Source organism: Calypte anna, chromosome 2 (genome assembly GCF_003957555.1).
Source record: "Calypte anna isolate BGI_N300 chromosome 2, bCalAnn1_v1.p, whole genome shotgun sequence".
NCBI lineage: Eukaryota > Metazoa > Chordata > Aves > Apodiformes > Trochilidae > Calypte > Calypte anna.
The window spans coordinates 5,240,339-5,257,113 of record NC_044245.1 but is presented as its reverse complement, the minus strand read 5'-3'; the positions used below and the strand labels follow the sequence as shown (position 1 = coordinate 5,257,113).

Here is a 16,775-nt window from a genome sequence, read left to right as displayed (position 1 = left end):
GCTCTATCAGACTGGCACAGACCTTCCTGCTTTGTTTTCTGGATCAGCCAGCAGGCTGATCTCAAGAAGCATTTCTCTCAAGGATGTGCCAGACAAGAAACAGAATGAAAATCCACCTGGGGGGGCACAAGAGGATACCAGGGAAACACAAAGTAAAGAGATTGAGATCACAAACCAGTGAGCCTTAACACATAACTTTGTGAAAAATGGTAGGAAGGAAGAAGTGTGCCCTATCAACCTCACAGCATCACTCTGACCCCATTCTCTGGGAAAACATGATTCTAATTCCACTATCAAACAACTTTCCTGTAAGGAGAGCAAAATGACCTCAAAAATCTACACAGGGTCAGTAACATCTCTCAGAAGTGAAGCAGTAAGGACGATGGCTTGATCCAACATCAGAGGGCAAGTGAGAAACCACACTGAATCTCCTCACCCTGACCAGTGCTGCCAACCAAACCTCCAGAGCACCCAATGCTGGCAAACTCAGCAGCACAGAATCAGTCTGCTTGGAAAAGACCTTCAAGGTCTTCAAGTCCAACCATAAACTACATAAACTAACTCTACCAGCTCCATCTCATTGATAACCACTGTGTTAGGATGATCAAAATTTCTTCAAATACCCACAGATACAATCCAGACTGGTTTGTTTGCTTGTTTGTTTTTTCAATAGAAATCAAGCAATATCCAAGATACATCTCCCATTCTCCCTTTCTGTAAAAGACAGAGGGGAGGATTCCATCTGTTACCTGCATGAAGCCCCTCAGATGGAGAGGATGCTCCACAGCACCTCTAACAGCCACAGAGCAGGGACACAAAAATATTCTGAAGCTTCACCTTGTAAGAAACCCAAATGAACTGTCAATAAGACTCAGCCACCAAAGGTTTCAAGTGGGTGCCAGCTCTGTGCATACTTTGAAGAGACTTGCATGCACTTGCAGAATTTATCCATGCATGACTCCCTTAAGGAAGATAAATATTCTGTAGCAGCAAAAAAAAAAAAAAAAGAACAGTTCACTGCAAGCTGCAAAGGTTTTGAAGCCCCCTGATAAAAACATTTCTATTCCTAAATTTCCTTAACAGGAGTGACACCAACCAGGTGCCAACAGAAAAACCCATTCTCTTTAGACAACCAAAGTTTTGCTTACAAATAAAACTCACCTTAAGACTCTCTAACACAAACCAAATGGCTTTTATTTGGTCATTGACCAAATACATTGGTCCAAATATTGACCAAATTTGCTTCCCCCACTTGTACTTCAGGCACCATGTGGCTTTCTTGTTGGCACAAGTGATAAGGAAGAGAGCTTGGTCTGGGGTCCTGTGCTTCATCAGGATGGGAAGGCAGGAGGAAAACCTGCAATGGTTTCCTGGATAAAAGTTTCTGGGGTTGCACACTTGAAGCACGTCCAGAGCCTCGTGTGGGAGCCACAGAGAGAGTGTAAAAGAAGACAATGTATTCCCACTGAATATCCTGAGTTAGAGCTGTTTCTATTTAACAAAAGGCCTTGGAGTTTTCAGTGTTCTAAAAGAGTTTCACAGCCAGTTCTGAATAGGACCACATTCCAGACTTGCATGTGGTTTAATTCATTTTATACAAAACGGTGCTTTATATCTGCTTGATTTGGTAATTTATGATTCTTGCTTCTATTATTGTTTTCTGATGGGAATGACAACTAGAATGTCTATCTATTCCTTTTCTGCTCTTGCCAAAGCACCCCGAACTTTACTCCTTTAATATGCACTTAACATGAAAGACCAGGACCTCCTTAAAGCTTCATAAATATGCAGGGGCATAAAAATACAAGAATTACCCTCCTTCTGATATTGCTGCTTTCAAAAAGAGCACTTTAAATACTCAGCTCCTCTGGTTGGGTTAAAAAAAACACCTTGATCTGCATTTGAAATATGAAGTCTATTTCATAACAGAATTATGAATTCTAAAACATCATGTGTTTTAAATAAACCCTTTTGTACTGAAAGTCACAAATCTATGTAAACTTTTAGAGCTTTGAAGTCAGGACCTGCCTGGTAGAGCAGACATGTTTAAATGAAAAAAAAAAAACCAACCCAAAAAACCAGCCAACCAACCAACCCAAACAAACAAAAAATAAACAAAACAAAACTAAAAAAAAAAGGCAAAAATAATTTGATTGTTGAGGCAGAGAAGTGCATATATTGGTGTTAAACCCCCTGCTCTTCTGGCTCTCCATCCTTATTTCTGCTGACTGCAGCAGCCTCACTTCAGCTGGAGTGTTTCTTTTTAGGAAAGAAAATCCAAACAACACCACTGGGCAGTGCCAGCTCCTCCATCTCTTGCTTTTCTGCTACAAACTCCCCTGGCAGGGCTTCCCACCAGGATGCTTCCATAGCTGTAAGGCTCCAATCCTGCAGGAGCTCCAGTGTTTGCCTAACACTGTGTATTTCACAGAAAAAAGGACCAGTTTTCTTTTCTTAACACAAACCATTACTCAGTGTTCAAGACTAAGCTGAATAACCTTTTTGATTTTTCTTAAATATCGGTTTAACATCATTTAAATACCCATTAAATGTCATTTGAATACATGGGATGAGTCAAACGAGCCAACCTCAACCCTCCAAGAAAGGATTCAGTGTTAGCCATTAAACATGTTTTTCTTCAAAACGGTTAAAAATTGATGACAACCTAACAATCTTTTCTTTTTCAAAACCCAGAAAAATTAAAGTACAAAGTAACACACAGCATTCAGAAAACAAACCTTTATCCTTCCATTTCAGCTAACACTAAGCTTAATATTTCCCTATTTTAATGTAAATTTAGACTTTTATACTCAGCTCTCCCTATTTTTAATTCTCATTTAATCAGGAAAGCATGGTCCCTCCCTTTCCAATCCAGCTGTGTTTCCAGTCCCCCTGAAATATTCTCAAGAGCAAGTTCAGTCTGGGAATAGAAACCAAAGATCTGGCACTGAGGTTACAACATTCCTCTACACCAGCACCACAAATTGTTGTATACCATTAGGCACAGTAAAGGCAGAGAAGAATCTCAGTTTCATTTTGAGACACAGGAATATTTGTTCTGGTATCTCCATATAAGGATTTCTTTAAGTCAACAAAGAGAAGCTGTTGCCAAATTCTAACCACAATCTGACTTATGGTTTTGCATATAAAATGCTGGCAACTAGATGCTGCAGGATTAAAACGTTGCATTTATGCTAGCAGTGAAAAATGGAATGCCAGCAACACTAGAAAACTGTGAAGTTGATGGCAAACTCTGATTTGCTACTGGTAAGGAAAAATATTATTGCTTCTTATAAATTCACCAGTATCAATGTATAAAACTAGGAGTTGCTTTATTGACATTTGCTCATCAGAAATACTGCCAGTACTCTGAGTCTATTTAGGTTATTTGCATTTCTGAGTTTTCCCTATTCTAACTTTAGCCCCACTTAAACAATAGAAAAATACCACTACTTCCACCCCATGCTGAATTCTGAAGGGTTATAAAAGTTGCTTCTACAAGATGACTGAGTCATCACCACCAGCAAGATGCTTTTTGCTTTCCTATTGTGAAAGCTAAAATAAAAAACATTTACTGCCACTGGGACAGCAATCCATACTGCCATGGAAAGCAAGCTTCTCCAGCAACAGAGCACAGCAAACAAACACTGCTGCCCCAAATCTGTTGTTTTAAGGTACCTCTAACCTCATATAATGTTCTGCTGAATTTCCACGCTCCTACACTATGACATCATTTAAACATAAAAAAAAAACAAACCCAAAAGAAACCAACCCAAAACCAAACCATATTTTGAAAACAACAAGTTCAATAAATGTTCCAATCTTGGGACATTCACCATTTCACAGAAATCACAGAAAGCCAGGGGTTGGAAGGGACCTTGAAAGTTCATCAAATCCAATCCCCCTGCCAGAGCAGGGTCACCTCCAGGAGGTCACACAGGACACATCCAGGTGGGATTTGAATGCTTCCAGAGAAGGAGACTCCACAACCTCCCTGGGCAGCCTGTGCCAGGGCTCTGTCACCCTCAGACTGAAGTTTTTCCATATATTTATGTGGAACCTCCTATGCTCAAGCTTGTACCTGTTGCCCCTTGTCCTGTCCCTGGACATAACTGCAGAGATCCTGGTGCCATCCTCCTGGCACTTGTCCTTTACATATTTATAAGCAGTAATGTGGTCACCCCTCAAAATATGATTTTTCCCACATAAAAAGAATGCTCCCTGAGGCCTGGATGACTTGTCTTGTTTTCAGAAAATGCTTAAAGAATCCAAAAATATTTGGAGGCTTAATGTATTGTGAACTCTGTGGGTTTGTAGAGGGTTTGAATCAAAACAGGACCCAAGGCTATTGTGTGTATCTCTTTATGTACACATATGTATTTGAATTACATTTTAAAATGAGAGATGTATAGATGAATATTTCCCAAATGAATCCATATTTTTGCATTAGTAGGACTGAGGCTGCAGGCTCAGCAGAATATTTAACTGTAATTTTTATTTAGGAGTGTCCTAAATGCCATAATTTCAAACAAACCTTTCAAATACCAAGCAAGTGGAATCAGTTTAGTGAGTTCTCCCAAGCTGCACAGACCCAGCTCCTGGGTCTCTCACCCTTTTCCTCATAAGGGACATTTTCTACTCCCTTCATTGCCTTGGAGGCTCTGTGCTGGACTCTCTCAAGCAGTTCCCTGTCCTTCTTGAAGTGAGGTGTCAGGAGGCTTAGCAGTTCCTCCAACATTCACTGACAGTTTCAAGTTGCAAGGGATTGCTTTTGAATTTTACTTACCTTAAATGAACTGTGCACTAAAGTTTCATCTAAATCAATGACCACACACTTCTTCCCGTAGTCTGATGCTGTCAGTTCTGGCAGGAGGTATTTAGCTGGTGGCTAAAAACACAAAGGAAAGGGGAAGACAGCAAAAAAAACAAAAGTAAAACCTCTACTGAAGGGGCACTCTTCTGCCAACATTGCTATTCTAGTAGTTAATGGGAACTGAAATGCATGAGTCAAAAGTTAGTTGAATGTTTTTCTGGGCTCATCACAAGTACAGGTATGGAAATTAATGGCTCATGCAATACCCATACAGGCTTTTTTTTTTAATGAGAAACTTGTCTCAAATGATTGGAAATGAAAATGGTGAAACACCACCACTAGCTAAAAAGCAACAATTAAAAAATGGGCCATTTCACACAGTATCTTTTTTGCAGTGACTCTCCTCCCACTGCCTCAGTTTTGGGTGCTGTTGTTACCCTATTCACATTTTCAGCCATATCAGACAGATGAACATTTACACAGATTATTTCTGTTTGCCATGGAAGATGCTGAAGTGGAGATACCAATCCTGAAGGAAAACAGTATTACTGATTGGATCTTCCAGGACATGTCTCCACTCTCATTTTTACCACTTGTGAGGGTGCTGACCTTGAGGTTTTATGTGAATTATGTTCCAAATCAATAGATTAAATCTGCAGTAAAGAAAGCCCTCCTAAACCAGGCTCTTCTAGAGTATGCTGCCCTTACTAAAATATGGTACTAATTACATGAATTGACAATTTTCCTGAAAGCAAAGCAGTCACACAGTCTTCCAATCCCTCAGTCCCCACTTTCACATCCTAATTTGCATTACAGCTTTTTTACTTTTAGATTTTGGCACTGGATTTTTTTCCTGAAGTAACAGAAATGGGAGAGAACACTTCAATCTGCAGCTGGAACACTGCTGCTGCTCACTTGCAGAGGTGGTTTGCTTATTTTTGTTTTATGAAAGAAAAGAACTAGTTTTATAGAAAAATACCAACAGGGAGAAGCTGAAGACTGAGAGGAAATTAAATTAATTAAGGACTGGCTACAGAGCTCCAGCTTCATTCTTTTGCTCTCTTTTTATCTGCTCAGACAATGCTGCTCAGGTAGGGATGCATTTAATCTTTCAGATTTCTTTTCACCAGCCTCATGCAGAGGTGCTTGCAGAGATCTGAGCCCACCCTCTTGCAGACTGTGGGTGACAAACACGAGGCAAACACCCTGTGACAACTCCAGCAGCAAGGACACAATTCTTCATTAACCACAGATTGATTCTGGATGCTCTCTTAAGTTGACAGATGCTGGCCAATGATGTTCAGGAAGTTCTTGTTTAAATGAAGTAACTAATAAGATTTCAGTCTTAAACAGAAGTGTCTTTAGCTCAAGGAGAAGCACTGGGGTTCTTTTAGGAGTGTTCACTGACACTGATTTAGTTCCCTACAATTCACAACTGTTTCTTCAGCTATCAGAATGGAATCTGCTTTGCTCACAAATACATTTGTTTTCTTGGCACACATCTAAGAATGACCTTTAAGAAAAAGCAATTGCTGCTTAAGGCTTGTAAAGTGTGCATCCATCCCAGAAACCTAACCAGGCCAAAATCTGTAGCACATCCTTTCTGGGTTATGGACAGTCCTGTGTATTCATTACTTCCACAACTGCCTGAGTTCTACCTCTGCAAGTCAGCAAGTAAGATCAGATCTCAGGCATTTAGGCTTTTCCCTCTTATTTCAAAATCTAAGGCATCCAACCTGAATTTTTTATAATAAGAAGGATCCAGACTTGCAACCTATAGAGACTACTGACATAAAAATCAAACCCATTCAAAGCCAGTAATCTTCAGAACCCATGATCCAATACTGATCTCTTGGCTTTGAAGGAGAGAAAAAGGTAGGAGCATCCCAAGAAATCTTAAATATACTTTTTAAAAGAGTAGTTTGGTGAATTTTTGTACTCTTAAGAGTGTCAGTATTTAGTTCAAACATTTGACCAAGTTAATCTGCACAAGGAGTTCCAAGCCAGCAATTTGTTCTGCTATGTGAATTCTTTTTTTGAAATTGAAAATCTCTATGGAAAACACTGTAAAAAAGATCTTTCATATAAGGATATGCATATGAAAGAGAAGAGGCACTGACCTATTACAGATATCTTTGGGTTTTTTATCTGGAAGCAAGTACACCTGGTATCAGGGAAGGGATGGACACAGACCAAGGACTAAATAATGTGAGAAACTTCCAAGTCCTGAGAACCCAATTTCCTTGACTGCACAGTGAGAGACAGCCTGTTCCCATCCTCCTCACCCAGCTGCAGCTCTGCTTGCTCCAAAGCAGGAGCTGGGAGAGGAACAAGCTTCCCTGTGGGGCACCTGCACAGAAATGCTGGTTACTGCTGGAGTTTCTCTCCCTTTTCAGTACTGCTTTAGGAGATAATGTGTAATTATTGAGCTAACTGTATCTAACAAGCCTGCAACTCGAAGTTTTTCCTGGGGAGAGTCTCCCACCTAGGGCTCAGTAACCTTCCAACAAGCTCTGGCATCTTGAATTCAGCCTGATCCTGTTTTCAAAGATACTTTTTCAACAGTTCACAGACTTGAAGATGAGGGAAATAATTTTTCCATTTCAAAACCTGTTATCTCCATTGCCTTCTACTTTAAAAACACATTTGCCACCTGACACTCTTAACAGGGTGAAGGAAACTACTCCAAAGCTGAAGGCACTAGAAGCTGCGAGACTGCTTAACATCTGGTGTAGGACTTTGGAGCAAGGACATTCTTGAGGCTTTAGGAACTTAAAGGATTTGTACACAGGGTATCAGTCCATTTGTTTTGCCTTTCAAGCTTTCTGATCTAAAGCAATTTCCACATGCCAAGAGCCACAATGCTTTTAGGCAGAAACAAACATTACTTAACATTGCATTTTAATTTCCTCGCCGATGGAGACATATCCAAGAAGAGTTGTAATTACCAGTTGTAATTTCCATCATACTTAATAGTGAACAGTTATGAAACTTTGTAATTTCTTTTGTTTAATAAGGTAGCTTTAAAGATATCTAAGACCATTGAGAGTATTTAATTGTGGTGAACAGCAACTTGTATTTACTATGTAATACTCTCTGCAAGACTGCAGACTTCCACAGAACTCAGCAGAAAAATAACATGTGGTATCTCAGTAAGTCCTAGCTTGGTCTTCAATTCCAACAAGACATAAATTGTACACAAGTTAAGGCTTTTAAACTAGTCACTGTTTGGGATTTATGCATTCCAGCCAGGTCTCATGGCTGATCAGCTTAACAGACCTTGTAGTGAAACGACTGCTGCACTGCTTCAGTCCCGTGGAAATAGTATATTCCCTAAGAAGAAGAAAAAAAAAAAGGGGGGGTGGTGGCAAGAAAACAGGACTTTTGGTTGTAGCATAAACAGCTGATCAACACAAACCTTTCAGAAAATTACTGCATAAAACAATCATAACCTTTCTTCCCTGCAGGCTTGCATTTCCCTACTGAAATAAGTGTCAGAATTAATAAGCTCTTCTTCCTCTCTATACTGGAGACCTTGCCCAGTCTCTGTGCAGCACTTTCATTTGCTGTTCGTGTTCCTTTCAATTCACACTTTTGTGGTTGCACTCTGCTAACAGCTTCCCCAGCAGAGAAACACTCTGAGAGAAGATAAATTATTCCCACTTAAAACAACAGCTGCCAAAAGACACCAGCTCCTGTTACAAAACAGGCAGCTCCTAACATTTTTTTTTTCCCTAGAAAAGGTTGTAAGAAGAAATTATCTAAATGTAGGTGAGGAAAAGTGAAAAAAACCCAACATCCCAGCACTCAGATTTAACTTCTGCAGGGATTCTGAGGGCTACTTCTGGCACCATGCCTTAATACTGGGATTTTGAGTTGAGTAAAAAAAATGGTACCCCAACTCATTGGAGCTGGTGCATGATTAAGACTTGGTATTTCCATCTAACCTTTTCATCCAAAAGAACAAAAGCAAGTGCTGCAGTTGCTACAAATCTACTTTGATTTCTCTACCATATTCCTTTCCCAACAAACTTGAGAAAAATCCAGGAAAGAATAGGTGTGCTGAGCTACACTTGATGTATTTTTAAGACAGGTCTATCACAAAGGTCCTCAGATTACCATTCTGCCCAGCTGATAATGGTTTTTTTTCTAGTTTTGTGTGTTTATTTCAGCCCTAAAAATAAATAATTTTGCAGTAATAGGAAAAAAAAAATCAATTGTGCTATTTAATCTCTGCCTTATCTAAAAAGAGCTTCAGAATAAGAAACACAAACAGAATAAAGATAATCTTAAAATTAAACAAATTTGTACTGTTTTTATTTCCTGGAGAACCTTACTTGAAGCTGGAATGTTTCTTGCTAAGCAATCAATATCTTTATCAATAACCAAGTGAAAATTCACATTAACTCGAGTTTTTTAAATTAAGTGCAATTAATACAGGAAAAATCTGACTAAGCACAAGATGAACTTCACTGATTTCACACGTATGTACATAAAGCAATGGACATTTTCAAACAGATGACCTCAGCAGACTGTCAGATTTTACACATGCACAAAAAAGCACCAGAAAACCTCAGAGCTTGACTGCAGGCTTCAACTTGGAAGTTTAATGAGCAGCGAGCGGAGTCACTAAGAAATTCTCTAAACACTTGGAAGTGATTACACTTGCAGTGAGCCCTATAAAATGTAAATATCCAGCTTAATTTTGACCAAGTTCTCACTCTGTGTCTGTTTACCAGATTTTTCTCCTGGCATGCACAGTACATCCAGTTCTAAAGGCCTAGTTCTCATCCATGACCCCTACGTCAGGGATGCATCATGAATTTCTGCATAAATGGGTTTTAAACACCCAGGTTCAGAGCTGTCTCAGGGCAAACCTCTGGGTTCCAGCACTCAGGACAAACAGCCCTAAAATAAGACTGGCAGGGGAGAGCTGCAATTTTAGGTGTTTAACTCATGTAATGTTGCATCTTTACTCCTACCCACTGTCTCCAAAGGCAGCTCACTTCTCTCTTTATTTAGACTATTACATACTCACTGGATTCTGTCTGACAGCCAGAAACACTCTGGGGTAGTAAATGTCACACAACAGCCTGTGGGCCGTGGCTGCTTGACAACAACTTGCATGTCCTGCTGGAAGAAGGCATCAGGTGGCATGGGAGAAGAAGAAGGAGTGTGTTTAAAGTCACCTGCTACCTGAGAACTCTACCTTGTGACTGCAAAGTGAATTTTACTGCCTTGTTAAAGTGCTGGGAATACCTGTCAGCAAAAATACAGGTGAGCTACAAAAAGGAAAAAAAAAAAAAAAAAAGCAACCAAACAAACCCCCAAAACACCTCTTCTTCAATTTTCCTACCTACCACTACTCAAATCTAACAGATCTTTAAGATGGCCAAGAAGGAGTTCTAGCAGAATATCTCATTGCATGTTTCCTCTGAATAGAGTGTTCTTGTTTCTAAATGTTGTGCTGTTTGAACCCTAATTTGAACCCTCAAAATTTTAATCCAAGTCAGAGCACAGCAAGAACATGTTTTACATTTAAATTACTACTAGGAGAGCAACTACAGTCACCAAATAGAATCTGGCAGGTATGGAAAAGTAATTTAGAAGTCACTATTTTCATACATCCAAAAGTTTCTATTTCCAGACTTGCATGTACACAAATTACATGCATGCACATGCATACACACATGCATGCTAACATGCATGAGCCATATGGAAAGTGATATTAGAAATACATTAGAAATAACAGGTAAAGGATAAAGAGTCATTTCTAGTTGTTCTCAAATCCAAGAAAAAGTGGTGAAGGTAGGAAGTGATCTGCACAATTATAGTGATCTCCTGATGCTGTGCTGCAGCACAGCGATCCTACAAGAGGTCTTGTGAAGTTGGGCTACATGAGAAGCAAGGGAAAATTAGAAAAAAATTGGTTTCTTAGGGAATATTCAGGTCTTTAGGGGCTACCATTTATCTTAAGAAAGAGGGCTGTGTCAGGAACACCAGCACTGTGATTTCCTGGAAAACTGCAATAATAAAATATGATCAGCAGCAAAGGAGGTCAAAAATGTACTTCCAGATTTAAGTCTTCATCCACATAAAAAAAACAAGGAGGAAAAGAGCAGCTTTTTGACCAAAAAAAGCTAAACCTAATCAAATTAAAAGCTTCAGTCTGAAGAAGTGTTTTTCTTCTTCCTTTTATTTAGTTTTGTAAAATAATTCTGATGCCAAATGGCATTCCAAGCTTAAGATAAGCAGAAATATTAAGGCCCATAAAACAGCAGCTGATACTGAAAGCATCATCTCCAGTGAGTGCAGTCATGGTCAGTGTACTCTTCTGTTTCCCTGAAGTGGCTTATTTTAAACAATTTATGCAGTTTCTAACTCTTCCTTTTTCAAGTTGCAATTTAGGAAAAAAACAGAGAAAAAGATTTCTGTAACTGTGTCTCCCCTAGTGATGATGAGCCACCTTTTGTCTCTGTAAAATGAGCAACTTCAGCTCTCAGGCTACTTCACCCCTTTTCAAAATGAGTTTGAAGAATTAGGAAATTAATGTCACTGAGATGCAAGATGAAAACCACACAAACCCCAAGCTCTTCTTTTAGTCCCTGTACCACATGCACAGTTCAATTCATCTCTGAGTAAACAACATTGCAGACAGAACATAAAATCCTTTTGTTAACATGCAACACAAACCAGACCTGTTAGACTGTAACATAAGATGGATCAAAGCAAAAGTTATGAAAATTATTGAAAGAAAAAGGGATAAAAATACATACACTTGGTATAGGCATGACCTGCATCTGGTCACCCTGGGGAAAAAGAAAAAAAAAAAAATCACTGTAAGGGTAATGGCTTTTAAAGGGTAGAACAAAGGTCTGAAGCAGTAAATGTAGTACTCAAACATTTTAAACCAAAAGTTCAAAGTATTCAAAAAAACAGGGTAAAAAAAATAAAATAATAAAAACAGAATCTTGCATTTTAGTTGCTGAAATGACTGGTTAGTACATTGGCATTTATGATTTTTAGGAGACTGGACTGGTAAAACCCATGCTGTGATTAATAAGAGATGATTATCAGAAAGTACCTGTATTTACTGTCATTTTTTTTCAGCTTTAAGAACTACTAATGGGTATATTTGTGTGTTTTCACTACAGCAACAAGAGGCTCAGCCAGACCTTGGTAGCAGGGCAGAAGCCCACTCCTTGAAGTTGACTTCACTTGAAAGAATTGCCCCAAAAAGCCCCAGCATTTTCCCTGAGGCACCAGCAAAATGTCTGAGAAGGACAGGACACCAATAAACTAATCCAAGGAATCCCACTTTCTTCAGCTAGAAAGAAGCAACAGTATCAGTGCTCTTCCCATGGTCTCACTTTCTTATTATTCCTGGGAGAAGGCAAAGCAGTCTTGGCCAACTTGACCTTTTCTTCTCATCCTGGGACCTGACATATGGAGACAAAGACACTTTCATTTATAGCTTCCTAAGGGAGAAGGCTGGGCACAGGGTCATCAGCTCAATATTTAAGACATTTTGGGAAGCAGAAATTGTATTTTCTGATCTTCTCAAGCTGTCAAAGACCAGCATCAGTTTTCTGGTGGGCAATGCACATTAAAAAAAAAAAAAAAAAAAAAAAAGGAAGCTGACCTTTCTAGCACAATTATTGACAGGGCTGATGATTGCATTCTTTAATTACTTGGACAACACAGGCTCTGCCTACCAGCAGCCTATTTATTAAAAGAACTGCTTTCAGCATTACAACACTCTCTTCCAGCTGAAAAAGTCCTGTGCTGACTTCTTTTGGAGTCTAATCCAGTGTTGACACATCACTAACAATGTGAAGTAATTCAGTATTATTTTGCAAGTCCACTTTTTAGTGCTACAAGAGCAGAAATTTTTACCAAAGAGAGACCAAAATCCAGAGAACCCAATGAAGCAAGCTGGGGAACCATGAACTATCAAAAAATTTACTTCAGTAAATAAATTTACTTCAGTAAAATAGATTTCTTTATTCAGTAAAAATACCCCATTTCTACAAACAAAACCTGGTAGGAACCCAAGTTTTCCTCAAGATAAAAATGGCAAAAAAGGAAAGAAAGAAGATAATTCAGTACGTTGATGCCCTGCTTGTGGAACATCAGTGAGAAAGGAGTGAATCTGAGCTGGATTAGCTGGCCAGTGATCAAGTTGTTATCAAGGATGTGGTTATGCAGGCAGAGCACAGGTTGAAAACTTGTGTTGTTTTTTTTTAAATTGCTTTTTTTTTTAAATGTGATAGATTAAAATACAACTGGAGCTCCTCTTCCGTCAACAGATGAAAACAGTATTTGAGAGGTAAAGGCATATCCACAGTTGGGGTACAAGATTATCTGACCCCTGGGTACAAATATAGCTGTGCCTGGCATCAGGTTTTCCCACAGACTTTGAGGCACTCACTGTGGTCTGATGTGCTTTCTATTTTGGCAATCCCTTGAAGCAAGTGCTGCAGAGTGTTACTGTTAAGCCTGACTTAATTGGGAATCAAGAATCTAAGTTGTAAAAAGACTTGCATTACTGTTCACTTTTAATTTTTTTTTTTCCCCTTAAATTTCTTAAAACAAGCCAGAAGAAAACCAAGTGAATTTCCTCGGTGTCCTAAAAGTACCAATGCAAAAATCAGAGGAGTAATAATGACAACTGGAAAAGCAAGCAGGAAGATAAATATAAAAGTCTATTGCTAAAGCATTAGTGCTTATGAACAGGCAAAAGCTTTTTACAAACAAGCCTGCTATGGGAAACTTTTAAAAAGTGTTCTGCCTCATTTCCTGGTGCCTTGGAACAGGAAGGGAAGTAGATCATAATGCTGTTCTTTGAAACAGATGACAGATGAGTGCATTTGTTGAAGTCTTTCCATGAGCTCCTGATGCTGGTAACAGGACAAAGCTGTTCCTAGAATGCTAAATTTCACTAAGATCACCCAGGAACTGATTTGTCCAGTGAGAGAAATCAGGTTTTGATTTGTCCAGTGACTCAAATCAGGTTTTGTTTGCTTTTGGTTTGTTGTTTTTATGACACAACAGATACAACTAGGATGATGAATCCTACCTCTTCCCCTAGCTACCTTTTAGTTGGAGAGAACATCTTCAGTGCTGTGCCTATTCACTGATACTGCCAGTCCCCAGGCTTGGGCAGGATCAAGGAGCATCAAGTGACAGCCCACACTATTTGGCCTTTTTTGAGAACAATCTCTATTAAAAGATTCAACTATTTCATTCTATTCAACTGTTCCATTTTAAACAACAAGCCCTTCAGAGAAGCAGCTGATTTCAGAGAACAACAGATTTATCATAATAGTTTATTTAACAGAAAGGTTGTATTAGATCTTGATATGTTCTTTTAAAACAATCATTAGTTACTATTTGACTGTTTCATTGGCTTGGATTATTGAGCTTTGTCTCTTAATACAGGAGACTTTTTTGGGGAGGCAAAGAAGGTCAGCAGGCAGAGGAACTAAACACAGCTATGCAAAGGGTTTTTTTTTTCTAAACAGCCCTGCATGCTGATGGTGACCAACAGAACCAAACACCAGGAATTTTCTTGCTTTGATCAACAAAGGTTAATCAGGGGGAAGAGTACTATTATTAACTGTAATCTCAGTCATATTCCTCCTCACCAGAGAGTGATACTGATGCTTCAGAAAGAACTTTGCCAGCAGCCTCTCCATCAAAGAGTCCACGCACATCTTGCTCCTCTGCATCTCTTGCACAAAGGAGGTATTTCTTTAGACCTCAAGAAGGTTTCCCTTTTTTTCCTTACTCTAGGGAACTCTATTCACATGGGATACAGGGAAGATCCCTTGCCCTGCACCTTCCCATGTGCTATGAGCAGGTATCCTTGCAGCAGACGTCACAATCGGTTTCCAGCCTCACCTGGAGATGAGAGCCCCATGCAGCAAAAAGCAGTGGGGAGGAGACCTAACTTTTGTGGTGTTTAATATGGGTGAGGTGGAAATTCAAGGACTTGACCTTTTCTGGCTTCATTCCATTAACAGGGAAAGCAGCAAGGGCAGCTGCTGCCCCAGAATAAACCTTCTTCTAATTCTGTCCTCTTCCCTGTTGAGCACGGACCAAGATCTTCTCCTCTAATCAAAGTATAAAAAAACCTTTCCTCATTCATGTTTCATCTTGAAGAGGAACCATCTCTCTGCCAGATTTGTATCTGACTGTGAAACACAAGCAGGGATGACTCCAGTGGAAGTAGGTTTTAAATGAAATGGCAAAGTGCTGATAGACTTGTCAGAGCTCCCGCACCCACCACGACTGAAGGTGAAAGGAAGACAGAGCCACTTGGCATCCACTTTTTCTCACTTTTCCCTATCTAGATAACTCCTTGAAGCCCACAGATGAAACCTGTAGTGCAAACACATCAAAACCCAGGTAACAAACTTACCCAGGAAAAAAAAAAACAAAAACAAATTGCACCCAGAAGCATGCCCAGAAAATACCCGAATTGAGTGATGTTGCTAACTGAAAACCAGAAGCTGAAATTTGAATTTGTGCTGAAAAAAACCCAGAAAAAACATTGCCTTCTCCCAACGCTCCAGCCCTTAAAAAAAAAACAACAAACAACCCAAAAACTGTCTGGAAGGTCTTAGTGAGCTGCCTGCTGCTGAGGAGGCAGGAAAAACTTTAGGAATGATTTTGTGAGGCTGAACATTTTGTGCTCCCAATGACACATCTGGCTTGGCATCCAGGCTGCAGCCAGGCTCATATACCCACTGCAATGGATATTACATCTTTGCATCCACTTTGTGCTGCACTGAAAAGCTGCAGCATTTTAAGAAAAACAAATATACCAGAGTTTCAGTAAATACAAGTTATTGTTGAAAAATGCTGTAGTGAAACTTTAAGAGATAGAACAGACCATTCATTACCAGTATTAGAGTCACACTTGCACAAGCAGCTGCTCTGTGAGTAGAAGGTTTAAAAGTGAACTCAATACTTTAAAGAAGTTTTGGGGCTTCTTGATTTATTTTTTTCCCCACTAAGGGAACAGAAGTCAGCACTGAAAATCCCTGTTTATTCAAAACCATGCTCAGTTTGGAAGAAAGCAGTGACATGACACTTGCCTTGCCAGGCATAATCAAGTCACATCATTTGGTAAAATACTAAATGAGGCACTGATTTAATTTAAGGCACTGATTTGATTTTTTCCAGCAAATAATAATAATTAAAATTAAATCACACAATATAACCACTCTGAACAGAATTCCAGAACTGTGCTTTCAATTACTTTAGAAAATGCTCTTCCCTGCTTTCCCTCCTTTACAGCAGGTTAGCATTTAAAGACTGGAGTCTCCTAATTAGAAAGAAATTAACTTGTCACATTCACTTCAAGAATAGTCCAGAAGCAGCACTGAACAAACACTGAATTCCCAGTGAAGATTTCTCCATTCCTTTCCTTCCTCTGAAGTCTTTATCACCAGTTTTCATGTAGCAACTCTACTGAACAGTAAATTCAGAAGGAAAGTACAAGGAAGGCATTTTATACAGCAAGTTTCCAGTGGTAACTATTTAACATTATTGGGCAACTTTCTGTTTCCATTTTTGAAGGAAAGGGTCACAACACATGAACTGACTGGGCCTTGGCCAGAGGTCACTTGTGATGAGATAAATAATTAATACAGCATACAAGAAGGACAGCAAGATGTAAGTAAGCAACCAGTTCAACAGCAACTCAGCAAATTTAAGCTATTCTTAGTTTAGCAGGCAGGATTAATGGCAACAAGAGCTTTAATTTAACAGCAGAGGAAATTAAGCAGTGTGTTTGTCAGGCTTTATTTTCTTTCTTTTCCTAGGACAGGTAATTTTGTCATTCCTTGACATTTAATTTCAACAATTTAGAACCAATTTCACCAATGTGGCATATATTTTCCCCCCAACTTACTTATCACTTCTACATCTGAACAAGATGCTGAGTGTAACCCAG

General features: G+C 39.2%; 1 protein-coding gene across 3 annotated transcripts in view; it reads right to left on the bottom strand.

Annotated features, from left to right (window-relative positions):
- The window catches only part of CTDSPL (CTD small phosphatase like), an 84,130-nt gene that overhangs the window by 16,185 nt on the left and 51,170 nt on the right, over positions 1-16,775 (bottom strand). Inside the window, exons 3-5 of one of the 3 annotated variants that reach the window (XM_030444540.1) lie at positions 11,590-11,622; positions 8,093-8,146; positions 4,787-4,888 (exon numbers count right to left, since the gene is read on the bottom strand). In XM_030444540.1, coding sequence (XP_030300400.1) covers positions 4,787-4,888; positions 8,093-8,146; positions 11,590-11,622 — 189 coding nt within the window. The remainder of the gene's footprint in view (positions 1-4,786; positions 4,889-8,092; positions 8,147-11,589; positions 11,623-16,775) is intronic. The other 2 variants (XM_008502208.2, XM_008502209.2) reach the window with 2 other exon arrangements.